At 43.5% G+C, this 16519-nt stretch overlaps 1 protein-coding gene across 5 annotated transcripts in view; it reads left to right on the forward strand.

Annotated features, from left to right (window-relative positions):
* Positions 1-8572: 8572 nt before the first annotated feature.
* cep44 (centrosomal protein 44) overlaps positions 8573-16519 on the forward strand; it is a 72878-nt gene continuing 64931 nt past the window's right edge. For 4 of the 5 annotated variants that reach the window (XM_072257662.1, XM_072257665.1, XM_072257664.1 and 1 more), the window contains exons 1-2: positions 8573-8654; positions 12485-12586. In XM_072257662.1, coding sequence (XP_072113763.1) covers positions 12498-12586 — 89 coding nt within the window. In that variant the 5' untranslated portion in view covers positions 8573-8654; positions 12485-12497. The remainder of the gene's footprint in view (positions 8655-12484; positions 12587-16519) is intronic. The other variant, XM_072257663.1, reaches the window with a different exon arrangement.

Here is a 16519-nt window from a genome sequence, read left to right on the forward strand (position 1 = left end):
CCCCGCTTCGCAGAGATATGATGTTGGAAATGGAAGCAACGTTTTCAGTGCTTTCGTGGCTCTCTCAGGATATTCAGCCTTGACTTTGATCCAGAATGCCGGCAGAAATGTTATGTCAAACATACTTTTCAGCCCGTCATCATTTGCAAGCTCGAGGAGTTGATCTTCTTCCCGCGCTGACATGGATGACGCTTGCGTAATGACCTTGCGTGCGTTCAAGTTCAACAGTGGGCATGACAGGGAATGAGGAAAGGTGCAGCTGACTCATATCGTTTCATATCGCCAAATCATATCGTTCCCTCGTGGCCCAGTAGCACATGCTTTGCAGTCCGGTGGTGGGGACCACTGCTGTACAGGATTGGTATCCCTCTCTTGTGGCATGGTCAACATTGAAGAAGTAGGCAACCATCTGCTTCTTCTTGTTGACACTGAAGAGCTGACACCTCTTCACTGTCTTGAGATGTGATTCTGTAACATCTGTCATTCACAGTTGCATACAGAATCTTCTCCTGTAGCTTTGCTGTGTATTCTGCCTGCCTCCATTAATGGATTATGAAGCTGATGAGACTATTTTTGTTACTGACTTTGGTCAGGAAGCTCCTCCACTGCCTCACCACTTGTGTGCCTTTGATACCTTGCAACTCATGACCAGTCTCTTCACCCCGTAGAGATCTTTCACCATTCTTGATAGAGTGCTCCTTGTATGTGTCAAACACAACGTCTGTTCTGCTACTCTGACTGCCTTCCCTCGGAGCCATAAGCAGAATTGCTGTGGCAACATCTCTGAAAGTAACTTGATCACTTTTCACTCTTTGGACCAAGTTCATTCCATCAACCACTGTAGCAGAGTTTCCTGTGAGTTGCTCTTCTACTGTCCCATTTTTCTGCAAGGTTGTGGCTAAAGTAGCTTTATTTGTCTTTCTCAATGATCCTTCTGGTGTGGACATGGCCCAGGGCAATGGTCCAAGGGGATGAGAAAGGATATCTTCCATATGTAGACTGTGCCCTTGTGCCATCACTATGATGCGTCCAGACACAGACCTGTCTGCTTTCAAGATGATCGCCCTCTCATTTGATTTCACTTCTCTCTTCTTACACGTATCGCTGAATGTTTTCAGCTTGTTGGTTTTCATTGGGTCATGGAATTTCTTTGCTGGTGGGTCTTCCTCTAGTCTCTCATCCTTGAAGGTTGCATAGCATTGCTCAACAATCTCATATGCCTTCATCAGGTCGGAGGCAATGCCCTTGGGGGCTGCCTTTGCCGTAGAGATGCTAATGAGGTCCCGCTTCTCTGCAAACGGGTTGACCCCTTCATGTATGAGGCTAGCCACTGCTGAAACTGCTTCCTCATCTTTCTGGATTCTTGGCCGCTGTAGCTCCGCATGACAAAGCTCTGATTTGTTGCCTTGTACCATGTCCCTTAACTGTCCCAGGAATGCACTGTGGTGCTTGGCTGTTATGTAGCAACGCTTGATAGCTCCAGCATTCAGGCTGAACCGTGATGTGCCTCCAGGAGTCTGTGTGTCTCTGCACACTGTGGTTTCCATAGCCTGGTCCACAGGGATCTGCCCAAAGGGGTTGTTACTTGACAGCTGCACTGAGAATTGGCCTGTCTGGAAGGCCTCATACACAGAAGGATTCTTCTCTGGGAGGTTCATCATCTGAGCAAAGTAAGGGGACAGGTACCTGGCATAATTCATCTTATCATAGGCAAAGAACCATGGGATCATGGTTCTTATAGCATGGAGGTGCAACTCCCAGTCCCCCTCACGAGAGGCGCACAGAAGCCCAAGTACCACGTTCTCTACCATGTCAATGTATGATATCCAGAATGCGGATAGCTCTCCATTGTTGTGACGGAGGTGTTCCGGAAAGTCTGTCCACAGGGTTATCAGCTCAGCTAAGAGTGGACTTTGCAGCAGATTGTTCAACTTCTGTTGGTTCACGTCACTGGCCATGTCGCTCACATGGTCTAAGAATGATTTGATCATCCCACTCCTCTCTGGAACGTTGTCCTCAACCCACGGTGTGAACTCTGCCCACGCGAGTCTCATCAGTGCTTCACAGATGTACTGGTGGACCCTGACAGCGCGATTGTAGTGTTTACCATCAAGCACTCCATTGATGGACATATCACACAGAAAGCTACTACCGCTGCAATGCTATCACATATTTTCTAGCACTAGGGGTGTATACCTTACCAAAAATCACTATAAGAATTATTCCCCCCCAGACGGTACCAGTGGTACCAGTGGGGTCATGGACTATGACCATGATTGTTCTTGGCAAATCTTTCTACAGAAGTGGTTTGCCACTGCCTTCTTCTGGGCAGTGTCTTTACAAGGCGGTGACCCCCAGCCATTATCAATACTTTTCACGGACTGTCTTCCTGCCGTCAGTGGTCGCATAACCAGGACTTGTGATATGCATCAGCTGCTCCCATGGCTTCACGTGACCCTGTTCTGAGGGCTGAGCAGGTGCTACACCTTGCCCAAGGGTGACCCGCAGACTAGTGGAGGAAGAGGTGCCTTTCTCCTCCTTTGGTAGAGACATATCTCCATTGGTTGGGAAAGACCTGATAGAGCCTGATTTATACTTCTGCGTCAATGCGCCGCTGTAAGTACTGCGTTGCTGCAAACCCTACACAAAGCCAACGCGGAACCCAACACGAGAGCCTGCGATGCTGTGACCCGCACCTCTCCCAAAAAGTAACCATGCGTCGTGGCAACGCAGACTGCAAAAGCTGTGATTGGTCCGCTTGGTAGCATCGCATTTCATCCTACTCTGCAATAGCTTCCCATTGGCTGACTGAAGGGCAGGGAAGGAACTCTGGCTGCAATACCTTCCATAAAGCTTTACAGACCTCCGAGATTATGGAAGACACATTTCACTTTTACGATAAAAGGCGCTCGCATCTTGTTTACCCCGAGAAAGACTACCATGACCATGAAGCCTTGCGCAGGCAGGTGAGTGTGCATGCATGACGCGCGCGAATTGCAGAGCGACGCAGACACACCAACACACAAGTAGGCCACTTGCGTAGGTTAAGGCGTCCAGTTAACACAGAAGTGTAAATTAGGCTTAAGCCTAACCTCATTTTACTATACTATGTCTGTTGCTGAACAGATAACAATACAGAACCAAGTACTGTTAAACAAGATGGGAGTTCTATCTTTACCACCCCTTCAGACATGATGTCCAGATCCCCTATTATCACCTGAGTAAAATAAAAAATTCCTCATTTCCCTTTGAATCTTCTAACCAAATAATTTATATCTATTTCTTTTATTTTTTATGGGGGTGAATGGGGTGTTCAGGGAGGAAAGCGCTTTTGGTGAAGTGGTTTATCGTGTCCATTCTGGGGCAGGTCATTCACTTTTGCTCCCTCAGTGAGGGTAGCTGGCAGGCCTCACACCCCGGTGAGATACCAACATGCCTACCCTAGCATATGAAGATAAAGAAGGTGCAACAGCGGCTTTATTTCATCAGGAGTTTGAGGAGGTTTGGTATGTCGCCAAAGACTCTTAACAAATTTCTAAAGATGTACTGTGGAGAGCATTCTAACTGGTTGCTTCACTGTCTGTTCTGAAGGGACCACTGCACAGGATCGGATAAAGCTGCAGAAATTTGCAAAATCAGCCACCTCCATCATGTGCACATAGAGGACATCTTCAAAAGGCGATGCCTCAAAAAGGCCACAGCCGTCAATAAGGACCCACATCACACCGGACATGCCCTTTTTTCATTGCTACCGGATATATTTCTTGTAATTTACTTTTAAATTTAAATCTTTTTATTAATTATCATTGAAAATCAACAACAAACAAAAAAATACATTGAATTAATCAAATCAACAGATCAATATGTACAATAAGAGTTAAACTATCAACCAAGTTAAAAAATATATCAATAATAATAAGAGAAAACAAAAATATTAAAGCTTTTTTTTGGAAAAAAGAAGGAAAAAGAACCCTTACTAACTAAAACAAAAAAACCCTAACAAAAAAAACAAAAAAAAAACCATTTGGAGCACAAACCCAGAGCTATACGCCATACAAGCTTCCAGAAAAGAAAGACATCAATCCACCAACCAGATCCATTTACCCAAGAATCAGAAGGGGACCATCTTAATTAACTCAAATCAAATGATAGTAGCGGGCAAAAGAGCCCCACCTTTTCTCAAAGTCAAATCAAGGATCAAAAGTTCCACTTCTGATTTCCTCCAAACTAAGACATAACATCACCTGGGAAAACCATTGTATCAAAGTGGGAGCAGAGGCATCTTTCCATTTTAATAAAGTAGCCCTTCTGGCCAATAGTGTGACAAATGCAATTACATATTGGTCTGATATTACTTTTAAAAATATTATATATTGCACTGTACTGATGCCACAAAACAACAAATTTCATGACATATGCCAGTGATATTAAACCTGATTCTGCTCATAAATCTTTGAATTTTCTTTCCAAAACTGCTTGATGTCATACAACAGAAATCAGTGTTGAGATAGAGAGAACATGTTACAGCAACCGAAAAATAAACTATTTTTTGTCGAGATACTGCACTCTTAGCTCTGCAATTCAAGAGTTCTTTGTGAATAAGACTGTAAAGGCAAAAGAAGAGATAGTATTCAAGTTCCAAAGGAATACAATTTTTTAAAAACCCTGTAGATGCTAGAAATCAACAATAAAAACATAAATGTTGAAATACAGTACTCAGAAGGTCAAGGTGTTTTTGTAAGAAGGAAAATATTTCAGGTTGAAGACTCTTCTCAAAACTGAGTTGAAGTTCAAGTTCATTGTCATTCAACCGTACACATGTATACTGTTAACAGAGATAAGAAAAGAGTAGACAAAAGAAGGTATCCTAGGTACAGGGAGGATGGGGGTTGTTCTCTCCGATAGGGTGAACATTTTGTGACCATGGGGATAAACAGTAAGCAAAATTAGTCATAGTCATACTTTACTGATCCTGGGGGAAATTGGTTTTCGTTACAGTTGCACCATAAATAATAAATAGTAATAAAACCATAAATAGTTAAATAGTAATATGTAAATTATGCCAGGAAATAAGTCCAGGACCAGCCTATTGGCTCAGGGTGTCTGACTCTCCAAGGGAGGGGTTGTAAAGTTTGATGGCCACAGGCAGGAATGACTTCCTATGATTCATAGTGTTGCATCTCGATGGAATGAGTCTCTGGCTGAATGTACTCCTGTGCCCAACCAGTACATTATGTAGTGAATGGGAGACATTGTCCAAGATGGCATGCAACTTGGACAGCATCTTCTTTTCAGACACCACCGTGAGAGAGCCCAGTTCCATCCCCACAACATCACTGGCCTTACGAATGAGTTTATTGATTCTGTTGGTGTCTGCTACCCTCAGCCTGCTGCCCCAGCACACAACAGCAAACATGATCGCACTGGCCACCACAGACTCGTACAACATCCTCAGCATCATCTGACAGATGTTAAAGGACATCAGTCTCCTCAGGAAATAGAGACGGCTCTGACCCTTCTGGTAGACAGCCTCAGTGTTCTTTGACCAGTCCAGTTTATTGTCAATTCGTATCCCCAGGTACTTGTAATCCTCCACCATGTCCACACTGACCCCCTGGATGGAAACAGGGGTCACCGGTACCTCAGCTCTCCTCAGGTTTACCACCAGTTCCTTAGTCTTTTTCACATTAAGCTGCAGATAATTCTGCTCACACCATGTGACAAAGTTTCCTACCGTAGCCCTGTACTCAGCCTCATCTCCCTTGCTGATGCATCCAACTCTGGCAGAGTCATCCGAAAACTTCTGAAGATGACAAGACTCTGTGCAGTAGTTGAAGGCCGAGGTGTAAATGGTGAAGAGAAAGGGAGACAAGACAGTCCCCTGTGGAGCCCCAGTGCTGCTGATCACATTGTCGGACACACAGTGTTGCAAGCACACGTACTGTGGTCTGCCAGTCAGGTAATCAAGAATCTGGTCAATTTGTGAATGGGAGCTGTTAGCAAGAATGAAAACATGGACATAAGATGCTGAAATCTGGAGCAACAATCTGCTCGATCAAGCAACATCTGTAGGGAGGGAAAGCAATTGTCAACATTTTGGGTTTAGCCCTGAATCCAGCCAAAAGAGTATGGGAATTAGGAAACACAGAGCACAAGGTGTGTCCAACAAGTCAGACAGGACTTGTTCTCTTCACTCAGAGGGTAAAATAATCAACAAATCATTGATGGATGGCTGATACAGAGAGAAATCAAGTTGCCTGAAGTTGTAGAGTTAAGTAGCAAGTCCACAAGGCTGCACAGTGCCAAGACAGAAACTGAAGTGCTATTCCTCAGATTTGCTTTCACCCTCACTGTAGGCCACAGAGGGAATAGGGCAGATATCTGTTCAGAAATTGCAAATCAAAAATAATCCCTTTTAGGATATTCAGAAAGTTAATCAAACACTTCTTCCCCCATGAGTCTTGCACACCTGCACCATATAGGCATGAGTATGTTTGATACCTTACCTCTCAGAGTCCAACTGTACCCCCCTGCTGTGAGAGGGAGAAACTGGTAAGGTTGGCCAACAGGGCTCTAGTGAAGCTGTAAAGGCCAATACCCTGTACAGTGAATAAAATAGATTACAGAAACATTGACGAACTTCAACCATACAATTGACTTTGTGAGAAGAGGCTCATTGATTGAGCATATGATGCACCGCAGGGCAAGTCATCAGTGTCCTACACAGCTGAAAGCTCTTTTGTCACCAAAATCCATGTCTACCTTGGGTATCTGGAATATGACAACCATGAGATGAAAAGGTACAGACTATTTGTGGACATCATCTGGAGAAACTCGATTGACGAATGGGATGTGTAATCTACTCAAGCCACTCAGAACAATGTGCACCACTGACAGAGGGCATAGCCTCCATGTTAACACCAGAAGCATGTAGAGCCATGACTGCATTGGACACCCTCAATTCCAGAATCATTAGTGCTAACCAAGCACAAGAAGATAAGTGAGTTGAGGAGAGACATTGAGGTCAAAATTGGACAATGGGGACACTCCTGGTCCATCTTCAAGAAACCTCTTCAGAACAGGAGGAGGATGGAGGTAGGAGGTCATTGATGGCCAATGCTTCACTGGGAGCCAAGGGCCCAAGAAGAAGTTTGATACCTTTCACAACCCTATAATTTTCAAAGGTCTTCACAATCAATGAAGTGTTTTTAGATGTGTAATCAACACTGTATAAGGGAAAGGCTCACAGGAGGCCCTTTAAAATAGCAATGACCAGTGAAATTGGCTTGAGGGATATATATTGTCCTCAATGTGGCAGGGGAGAAGACCATTGATCAGTTCAGAATCGGAATGGGGATTGAAATTAAAATGTTTAGCGACCAGGAAATCCTGCTTTTTGTGGATGGATTGGAAGTTATCGATAAAGCACTCCCCCAATCTACGTTGGGTCACACCAATGCACAGGAGGCTGCATCGGGAGCACTGGAGACCGTAGACAACCCCAACAAATTTACAGGTGAAGTGTTGCTTTACATGGAAGGACTGTTTGGGGCCCTGAATGCAGGTGAATGGACATGTTGCTTGCTGGGGTCCGTGCCAGGAGGGAGTTTCGTGGTGAGGGAGACAAGGGAATCACAGAGGGCGCATACACTGCGGAAAATGGAGAGTGGGCAGTAAGTTAAGATGTATTTGTTGGGAAGGTCCTATTGAAGACTGCAAAAGTTGCAGAAAATGATGTGTTGGACATGAAGGCTCATGGGGTGGTGGGTGAGACATCAAGACTTAAGAAAAACTATCTTACCCTTTGCTATCAACTCCTGAACCAATCACCATTTGCACATCTCTTACCCTCGGGACTGCCATATTCTCGAACCCTTAATTCAGCTCTTCCATAATTGTATCTTTAGCATTTCTTTTTTTCTCGACCTGTTTTCAGTTATCTTTGCAACAATATATTGCAGTGGGCTCCTGTTGTATTTACTGTTTTATTCAGTTGCACCCTTATGTGACGTTTACTGGAGGGATAATTGTCCTCCATTGATGCTGCCTAATTTACTGAGTTCTTCTGCATAGGTATAAGGATTAAAGCTTCCTATTTTCATTTCTGTTGTTGCAAATTCGCCCAATTACAGGAATACGCTCAGGAAATTGTTTGCATCATACACGTGGACTATTAAAAACCTAAACGCAGAATAATTCATCCTGAGTGGGTTTTTTTGGGTGTCTGACTGCAAATTAATCGGTCACTGAATCTGCGACGCGGAACTACAAACCGCTCCGCAGACATCCGTCCGCCAGAACGCGCGCGCCAATCTGGGAGGCCAGACCAAACCGTTGGAGGGCAGCCCGCCTGCCAATGAGATTCAAGGAGCGGCGCGAGGAGCTCCAGTTCCAGACCGCGAGCGGGGAAGCACCAACCAAATTCAAGCAGCGGCGCGAGAGGGTCGCCCAATTTCCCCCCCGCAGGATTGGATCCGAGCAGCCTATCGAATTGCTAGGAGGGCAGGGCGTGACTCTACTCCTACCAATCGGCGCTTTCCGCGACGCCAACCCACCAATCAGCCGTAGGCGGTAGGCGACGCAAGCGACGTAGAGGCTCCTCCGTCATTCAGAAGTTCGGGAGAGGCGGTTCAACGGTGCCAGTGGATCCGCAGGTGAGGCAGGAGGTCGCTTCGTGGGGTAAGGGAGGGTTAGGGTCTTTAAATGATCGTTTTGTTATGGACCGATGATTGTCCTAGTCTTCTCCTATCCTCTACTTGCGCCCACTTAGGCTGCCCACAACTCCCTCCTATTCACCGCGTCAACTTCGTAGAGAAATAGCCTTTCGGCTACATCGTCTATGCCAACCTCCAAGCTTGTCCCTTTGGACCATAAAATATTTTCTATTCACGTACCTGTCTAAATGTCTTTAGAATTGTACACCTCCGGCCCACGATGTTATGAACTAAGCAAGCGGTTAAATACTTAACTAAACTAATTCCTTCTGCCTAGAAATTGCCCGTGTTCCCTCCATTCTCTGAATATTCATATGCTAAGAGCTTCTTAAACGTTTCTGTCGTATTTGCCTCCACCACAACACCTAACTGCGCATTCAAGCACCCCACCGCTCTCTATGTTTAAAAAAATTGGTCTGGCAAAGTTGTCCTTTCAACTTAAAAACTCACGTTAACCTTATGCCCTCTGTTATTACCAACCTTGGAAAAAGTTGCCAGTTGTCTGCTCTTTCTATGCCTCTCAGTGTTATAAATAGTACTGTGCAAAAGTCTTAGGCACATATATAGGCTTCATATATTAGGCACATATATTGGCTTCACTAGAAGAGAGAGCAAGTCAACCAGTAGGGCTGTAGCTGAGGCAGCAGAGACAGGATCATCACGGGTGTGGACCAAGTACGTCCAGAGGGGCAGATAACTGGACTTCTGCAAACTCTTCAGTAGTTGCATAGACACCTGAAGAGCAGGCTATCTGTTGGAGGGAAGCCACCAACAGCTCTGATAGAGGCAGATGCCAAGTTTTTGAGCTCACCAGTGGGAGGTGGTGCTTTAGCTCTGCTGGCCCACCACCTCGAGGGAGTCTTGATCATAGGTGGGCCGAAACTCCTGAAGACAGGTGGCAGATCAACTGATGATCCCACTGGTGATAGCACAGGTCCAAGTGTATTTGCAATTCTTTAACTAGGGAGTCTTCTGCATAGTACTGTAGTAATTTTATGTATTGCACTGCACTGCTGCCACACACAAAAACAAATTTCATGACATATGACAACCTGATTCTGATTTGGGTCTTTATTGTGGACTGAGTGTGGAAAGGGGCAGGGAGAGAGGAATCATGGTTCGGAAAATGTGGGAGGGAGTGGGAAGCAACGGGGAGAGATTCTGCAATGATCAATAAACCAATTGTTTGGAATGAAATGACCTTTCCTGGTGTCTCAGGGTTGGATGTGTCTGCACCTGCGCCAACCCCTGCCCCAGCACTCCTCTCCCACCTGTCCCACACCCCGCCTATGGTGCTCCACCCTTGCTATTCCCAGCATCCTTTGCTCCCAACAGATTGAGAAACTTGCTCTCCGCTCCACGTTGACAAATGCATTACTGTGGAAGGGTCTTGGGTACCCGAGCTCTATCTATCTAAGACTTGCACAGCACAGTACTTCCGTCAGGTCTCCCCTTAAGTCACCATGCTCCTGAGAAACCAACTTGTCGAAGCGCTGTCCTGGGGTGTGGCCACTATCGCGTGCAAACAGTTACTTGGAGCCACGGGTGAGAGCTGGGTGGCAGGTGTGCCACCTAGCAACCCCCTATTAACCCTAGCCTAATTGTGGGACTATTTACAATGACTAACTTACCTACTAACTGGTATGTTTGTGGAGTGTGGTTAAGGAAAACAGCACCCAGAGAATACCCACACATTCACACAGAGGATGTACAGACTCCTAACAGATGACAGTAGAATTGAACTCTGAACTCTGGCCCAAACTGTAATAGCATCATGCTAAGCATTACACTACCATGGCAACGAGTTTAATACTAGTGTTGACCGTTCTCTATAACCCATTTCAACCTCTACTTTGAATACACTCGATGATTCTGCCTCCCTATCCCTGTCCTCCTTGATCCTGAAGGATTATCTGAAAAGAAATTTGCTTTAACTGTGTATGCTTCCACCAAGTCATATTTATGGTTAAAAACATGAAATCTCATTACATGTGAATATGAGAACTAGAAACAGCATAGCCAGTATGTCTAAAGGTAGAGGATTACCCACTGTTTTAATGGAGCTAGAACAGGCTCAATAGACTGTATATCTGGCTGCTGTTTTGTGCTTGCTCCTCACAAAACCTATTTATAATCTCTTCATAAACACTACATTCTCCTGTTATTCCATTCACTCCAGCTTTTTATACCTGCCCATTCACCTCCTCCTTCACCTCCATATAGGCCTTCCAAGTGAGGCAGCATTTCACCTGTGAATCTACTGGGGTCATCTATTTTATCCAGTGCTTCTAATGTGGCTCCTTTTAGATTGGTGAGACCTGATGTAATTGGGGGACTGCATTGTCGAGCACCTTCACTCCATCTGCAAAAAGCAGGATTTCCCACTGGCCACCCACTTAAATTCCAATTCCTATTCTGGCATGTCAGTCCACAGCCTCCTCCTCTGCAACAATGAGGGAACACTCAGGTTGGAGGAGTAATACCTCGTATTCTGTTTGAGTAGCCTCCAACCTGGTGGCACGAGCATTGATTTCTCCAACTTCCAGTAATTTTTCCCCCCTTCCTTCTTAGCTCTTCTCTCCTCACCTGCCTATCACCTTCCTGTTCCTTTTCTCCCATGGTCCACTCTTCTCTCCTATCAGATTCCTTCTTCAGTCCTTTACATTTTCCACCCATCACCGCCCAGCTTCTTACTTCCTACCTCATCCACCTAGCTTCACCTCTCACCTTCTAGCATGTACTCCTTCCACTCCCCCAACTTCTTATTCTGGCTTCTCTCCCTTTGTTTCCAGTCCTGATGAAAGGTCTCACCCGAAACGTCGATTATTTTTTTCCGTAGATGCTTCCTGACTGCTGAGCTCCCCCAGCATTTTGTGTGTATTGCATCCTCCTATTAGCTTGTGTTGCTAACCAGCAATGCAAAATAGCCTCAGAATAAATTCAAGGAAAAATACATTTTTTTGGGGGTGTAAAAAATTTTAAGAGATAATGATTTGTATTCCTGAGTACTAAATTCAATGAAGGAATTACAGATGTGTTTGCAGTAGTTTTCCAAGAGTTCTGGAATTGTCTTTGAATCAGAAAGTTGCAAATACCTTATAATGTTACAAGTGTGATATAAAAAATATAGTAAGTTTGCAGACTTGTAGTTTGAAGAGTGATATCAGGAATATACTTAATAACATTGATTGAGTTCATGCAGAAGTATCTCAGCAGAGAAAGCCAGCATCATTTAGTAGTAAGCCGTTGTTGAATATAGTTACTTCTGCTTTTGAAGGAGCTTGCCAGAATGGCAATGTGCTGCCCCCAGTATATCCTTGGATTGTGTTGGTCATTGATGCAAACAATGTACTTCACAGTAGGTTTAGATGCATATGTGACAAATAAAGCTAATCTCTCTTTTGTATGGCATCACACACTTAGAGAAATCTGAATATGTGCACTAGGAATGAGACATTGATACTTTTTAACCCAGAAATACTGCTGATAATTGAAGTTAACAGTGCTGAGATAATTTTATTTTCATTATTCCAGAAAATATAGATTTAAAACAGTTGTGGCAAATGAATTGAGGATGTATCTAGTAAAACAATTAAATGTCTGTGCTTAAAGAGCTGAGTGGCTTATACCAGTTCTTAAATAGACAAATCAAATTTATACATTCTACCACTGCTATTATTGAGATCTATGGAGTGAAATAAAACAACAGACACTAAATAATTTTTATGAACTGCGATAAATTAAGAAAAATTTATGTATTTGTTATCAAGTTGTAGGATCAAGATGACAACTGGTGACTTGAGGGGATCCCTTCGAAAGTTGGAACAAGGACTTCGCTCATTGAATTATCCTCAAGATATTGATTGTAATGGGTAAGTAAGGGACTCTCACACTACTGTGTGATGGTTAAAATAAACACAGGATGGTCTCCTTCTCCTTCATCAGCATGAGAGATTTTTCTGCTTTGAAATGGACTTGTTTTGTGCGTGCAAGCTTAAGCTCAGGATTTAGAATCAAATATATAGAATGATGGATTTATGATTTATATTGTGATTTTCTTTGTATTAATATCAGAAGTAATTGTACAGCTAAATAAGCATTTTTGAATTAAGGTTACTTGCAGTGTAAGAAATATGGCAACCATTTTTCAGCTAAGAAGCAGTGGCAATATAATTTGTTTCTTAGATAATTTCATGTTATACATTGATGCTAGTGCCTTTTACCTCCTGTTTGTCCCTTTGGGATGTTTCACATCTACCTGAGAATGTTATCTCTTTGCTCTGAAGTTGAGGGATGGTGCTTGATAAGTACTGACTCCTAGGAATTCCTGGCCTATGACCACTCAAAGTGGTGAAGAAGAATTCCCAATGGTATTGAGAATGTTCAAGGCATGCATCAGGAACACAAGCAAGGAAGCTCTGCATAAGTGGCAGAAAAAGCAGACCACCTCAAACTACTTGTCCACCTGCTCCATCTGTTGAAGTATCTGTGTTTCATAATGACTTCGTTAGCTGTCTTGGAACTCACAAGACAGGAGTGGAACTCGTCCCATTATTCCAAACCTCTCATTTTAACGGTAATGTTCTCTGTATAGGTGATAAAAGTATGTTTATCATAACATGGCTATCAAAAACTATTAGATTGTTCAATATATCATCTAAACCAACATGGCCATTTGAATAAAAATACTTGTGTGGCACAACAGCTGCTATTTCATTGGCTCTTCACTCAACTCTGGAACATCTGCATGGCAAAGTTGCATACATCAGGATGCTTTTTATCAATTATAGCTTGGCATTCAATACCATAGGCCCCTCAAAATGAAGCAATAAGCTTGAAGACCTTGGCATCAATACCTGCTTGTGCAGTTGGATCCTTGATTTCCTCACTTGCAGACTCCAGTCAGTTTCGATTGGCACCAACACCTCCTCCACAATATCCATCTACAAGGCTGTGTGCTTAGCCCCTGCTGTACTCGCTCTACACTTATGACTGTGTGGCTAAGCACAGCTCTAATGCCATATTTATGTTTTCTGATGATATCACTGTTGTGGGCTGAATCAAAGGTGGTGACAGATCATCATATAGGAGGGTGCTTTCGTTTCAACAACCTGTCCTGGGCCTTGGATATAAGTGTGAAGAATTGCCTCTACTTCCTTAGAAGTTTGCAAAGCTTCAGCATGATATTTAATACATCGACACATTTCTATAGTTGTGTGATGGAGGGTATGTTAACTCACTGCATTATAGCCTGGAATGGAAACACCAATGCCCTTGAATGAAAAATCCTACAAAATCCTATAGTCTGACATGGGTAAAGCCCATTCCTGCATTCCTCCACTGACCACATCTTCTACGTGGAGCATTGCTACAGGAGAGCAACGTTTATCATCAGGGACTCCCACCACCCAAGTCATGATCTCTTCTTGCTGCTGCTGTCAGGAAGAAGGTGCAGAGGTTTTAGGACTCACACTACCAGGCTCAGGAACTGTTATTACCCCTCAGTTGTTAGGCTCTTGAACCAGTGGGGATAACTTCATTCGACTTCACTTGCCCTATCACTAAACTGTTACCACACCGTATGGATTCACTTTCAAGCACTCTTCATCTCATGTTCTCAAAAGTTATTGCTTATTTATTTACTATTCTTTTTTCTATTGTATTTGCACAATCTGTTGTCTTTTGCACATTGGTTGTTTGCCTGCACTGTTGGATACAGTCTTTTATTGATTATATTATGGTTCTTGGATTTACTGAGTATGCCCGCAAGAAAATGAACCTCAGTATTGTATATAGTGACATATATGTACTTTGATAATAAATTTACTTTTGAACTTTTAAAATTACAATAATATGTCTTATTTCCAAATTGAAAGGAGAGTTACTTTGAAAAAGAAGTTAAATATTGTCTTTGTTATGAGCCAAGATTCCAGAGTAGTTCATATCCGGAATGAATCATACATGTATATAGGTGGTAAGGTCTTATTGTGGTGTTCTGTATATAGAATGCCTATAAAAAGTATTTACCCCACCTTCTGGAAGTTTTCATGTTTTATTGTTTTACAACTTTGAGTTTAAGAGCTGAGAGGTAAACTGAGTTTAAGAGCCGAGAGGTAATGTAACAGCTATATAAGACCCTGGTCAGACCCCACTTGGAGTACTGTGCTCAGTTCTGGTCGCCTCACTACAGGAAGGATGTGGAAAGTATAGAAAGGGTGCAGAGGAGATTTACAAGGATACTGCCTGGATTGGGGAGCATGCCCTATGAAAATAGGTTGAGTGAACTCGGCCTTTTCTGCTTGGAGCGGCGGAGGATGAGAGGTGACCTGATAGACGTGTACAAGATGATGAGAGGCATTGATTGTGTGGATAGTCAGAGGCTTTTTCCCAGGGCTGAAATGGCTAGCACGAGAGGACACAGTTTTAAGGTGCTTGGAAGTAGTTACAGAGGAGATGTCGGGGTAAGTTTTTTATGCAGAGAGTGGTGAGTGCGTGGAATGGGCTGCCGGTGATGGTGGTGGAGACGGATCAGTTCGGGTCTTTTAAGAGACTTCCGGATAGGTACATGGAGCTTAGCAAAATAGAGGGCTATGGGTAACCCTAGGTAATTTCTAAAATATGTTCGGCACAGCATTGCGGGCCGAAGGGCCTGTATTGTGCTGTAGGTTTTCTATGTTTCTAGCATTGAATCATAATGGATTTAATTTGGCTTTTTTGACATTGCTCAACAGAAAAAGACTTCATGTCAAAATGAAAACAGATCTCTATAAAGCGATCTAAATTAATTATAAATATAAAACACAACATAATTGACTGCATATGTATTCACCCCCTTCAAGTTAGTGTTTAGTAGATATGCCTTTGGCAGCAATTACAGCCCTGAGTCTGTGTGGATAGGTCTCTATCAGCTTTGCACATCTGGACACTACAATATTTCCCCATTCTTTACAAAACTGCTAAAGCTTGGTCAGATTGTATGGGGATCGTGAGTGAACAGCCCTTTTCAAATCCAGCCACAAATTCTCAATTGGATTGAGGTCTGGATGCCAATTTGGCCACTCCAGGACATTAACTTTGTGGTTTTGAAGCCATGCATGTGTAGCTTTGGCTTTATGCTTGGGGTCATTGTCTTGTAAGAAAATAAATCTCCCAGGTCGCAGTTCTTTTTTTTTCCCTCCAGGATTTCCCTATATTTTGCTGCATTCATTTTACCCTCTGCCTTCACAGTTCTTCCAGGGCCTGCTGCAGTGAAGCATCCTCACAGCATGATATATCATGGTAGGGATGGAATGTTTTTGAAGATGTGCAGTGTTTGGCTTATGCCAAACATAGTGTTTAGTCTGAGGGCCAAAAAGTTCAGTTTTGTTTTCATCAGACCAGAGAACCTTCTTCCAGTTGACTTCAGGATTTTCCACATACCTTCTGGCAATCTCTAGCCAAGATTTCATGTGAGTTTTTTCAACAGTGGCTTTCTCTTTGCCACTCTGCCATAAAGCTGCGACTGGTGACGCACCCGGGCAACAGTTGTTGTATGCGCAGTCTCCCCCATCTCAGCCACTGAAGCTTGTAACTCCTCCAGAGTTGTCAGCGGTTTCGTGGTGACCTCCCTCACTAGTCTCCTTGCACGGTTACTTAGTTTTTGAGGACAGCCTGCTCTATGCAGATTTACAGCTGTGCTGTATTCTTTCCATTTCTTGATGATTGACTTAACTGTACTCCAAGGGATATTCAGTGACTTGGGAATTTTCTTCTATCCATCTCCTGACGTGCTTTTCAATATTCTTTTCGTGGGGTTGCTTGGAGAG

Source organism: Mobula birostris, chromosome 5, assembly GCF_030028105.1.
Source record: "Mobula birostris isolate sMobBir1 chromosome 5, sMobBir1.hap1, whole genome shotgun sequence".
In the NCBI taxonomy this organism is placed as follows: Eukaryota; Metazoa; Chordata; class Chondrichthyes; order Myliobatiformes; family Myliobatidae; genus Mobula; species Mobula birostris.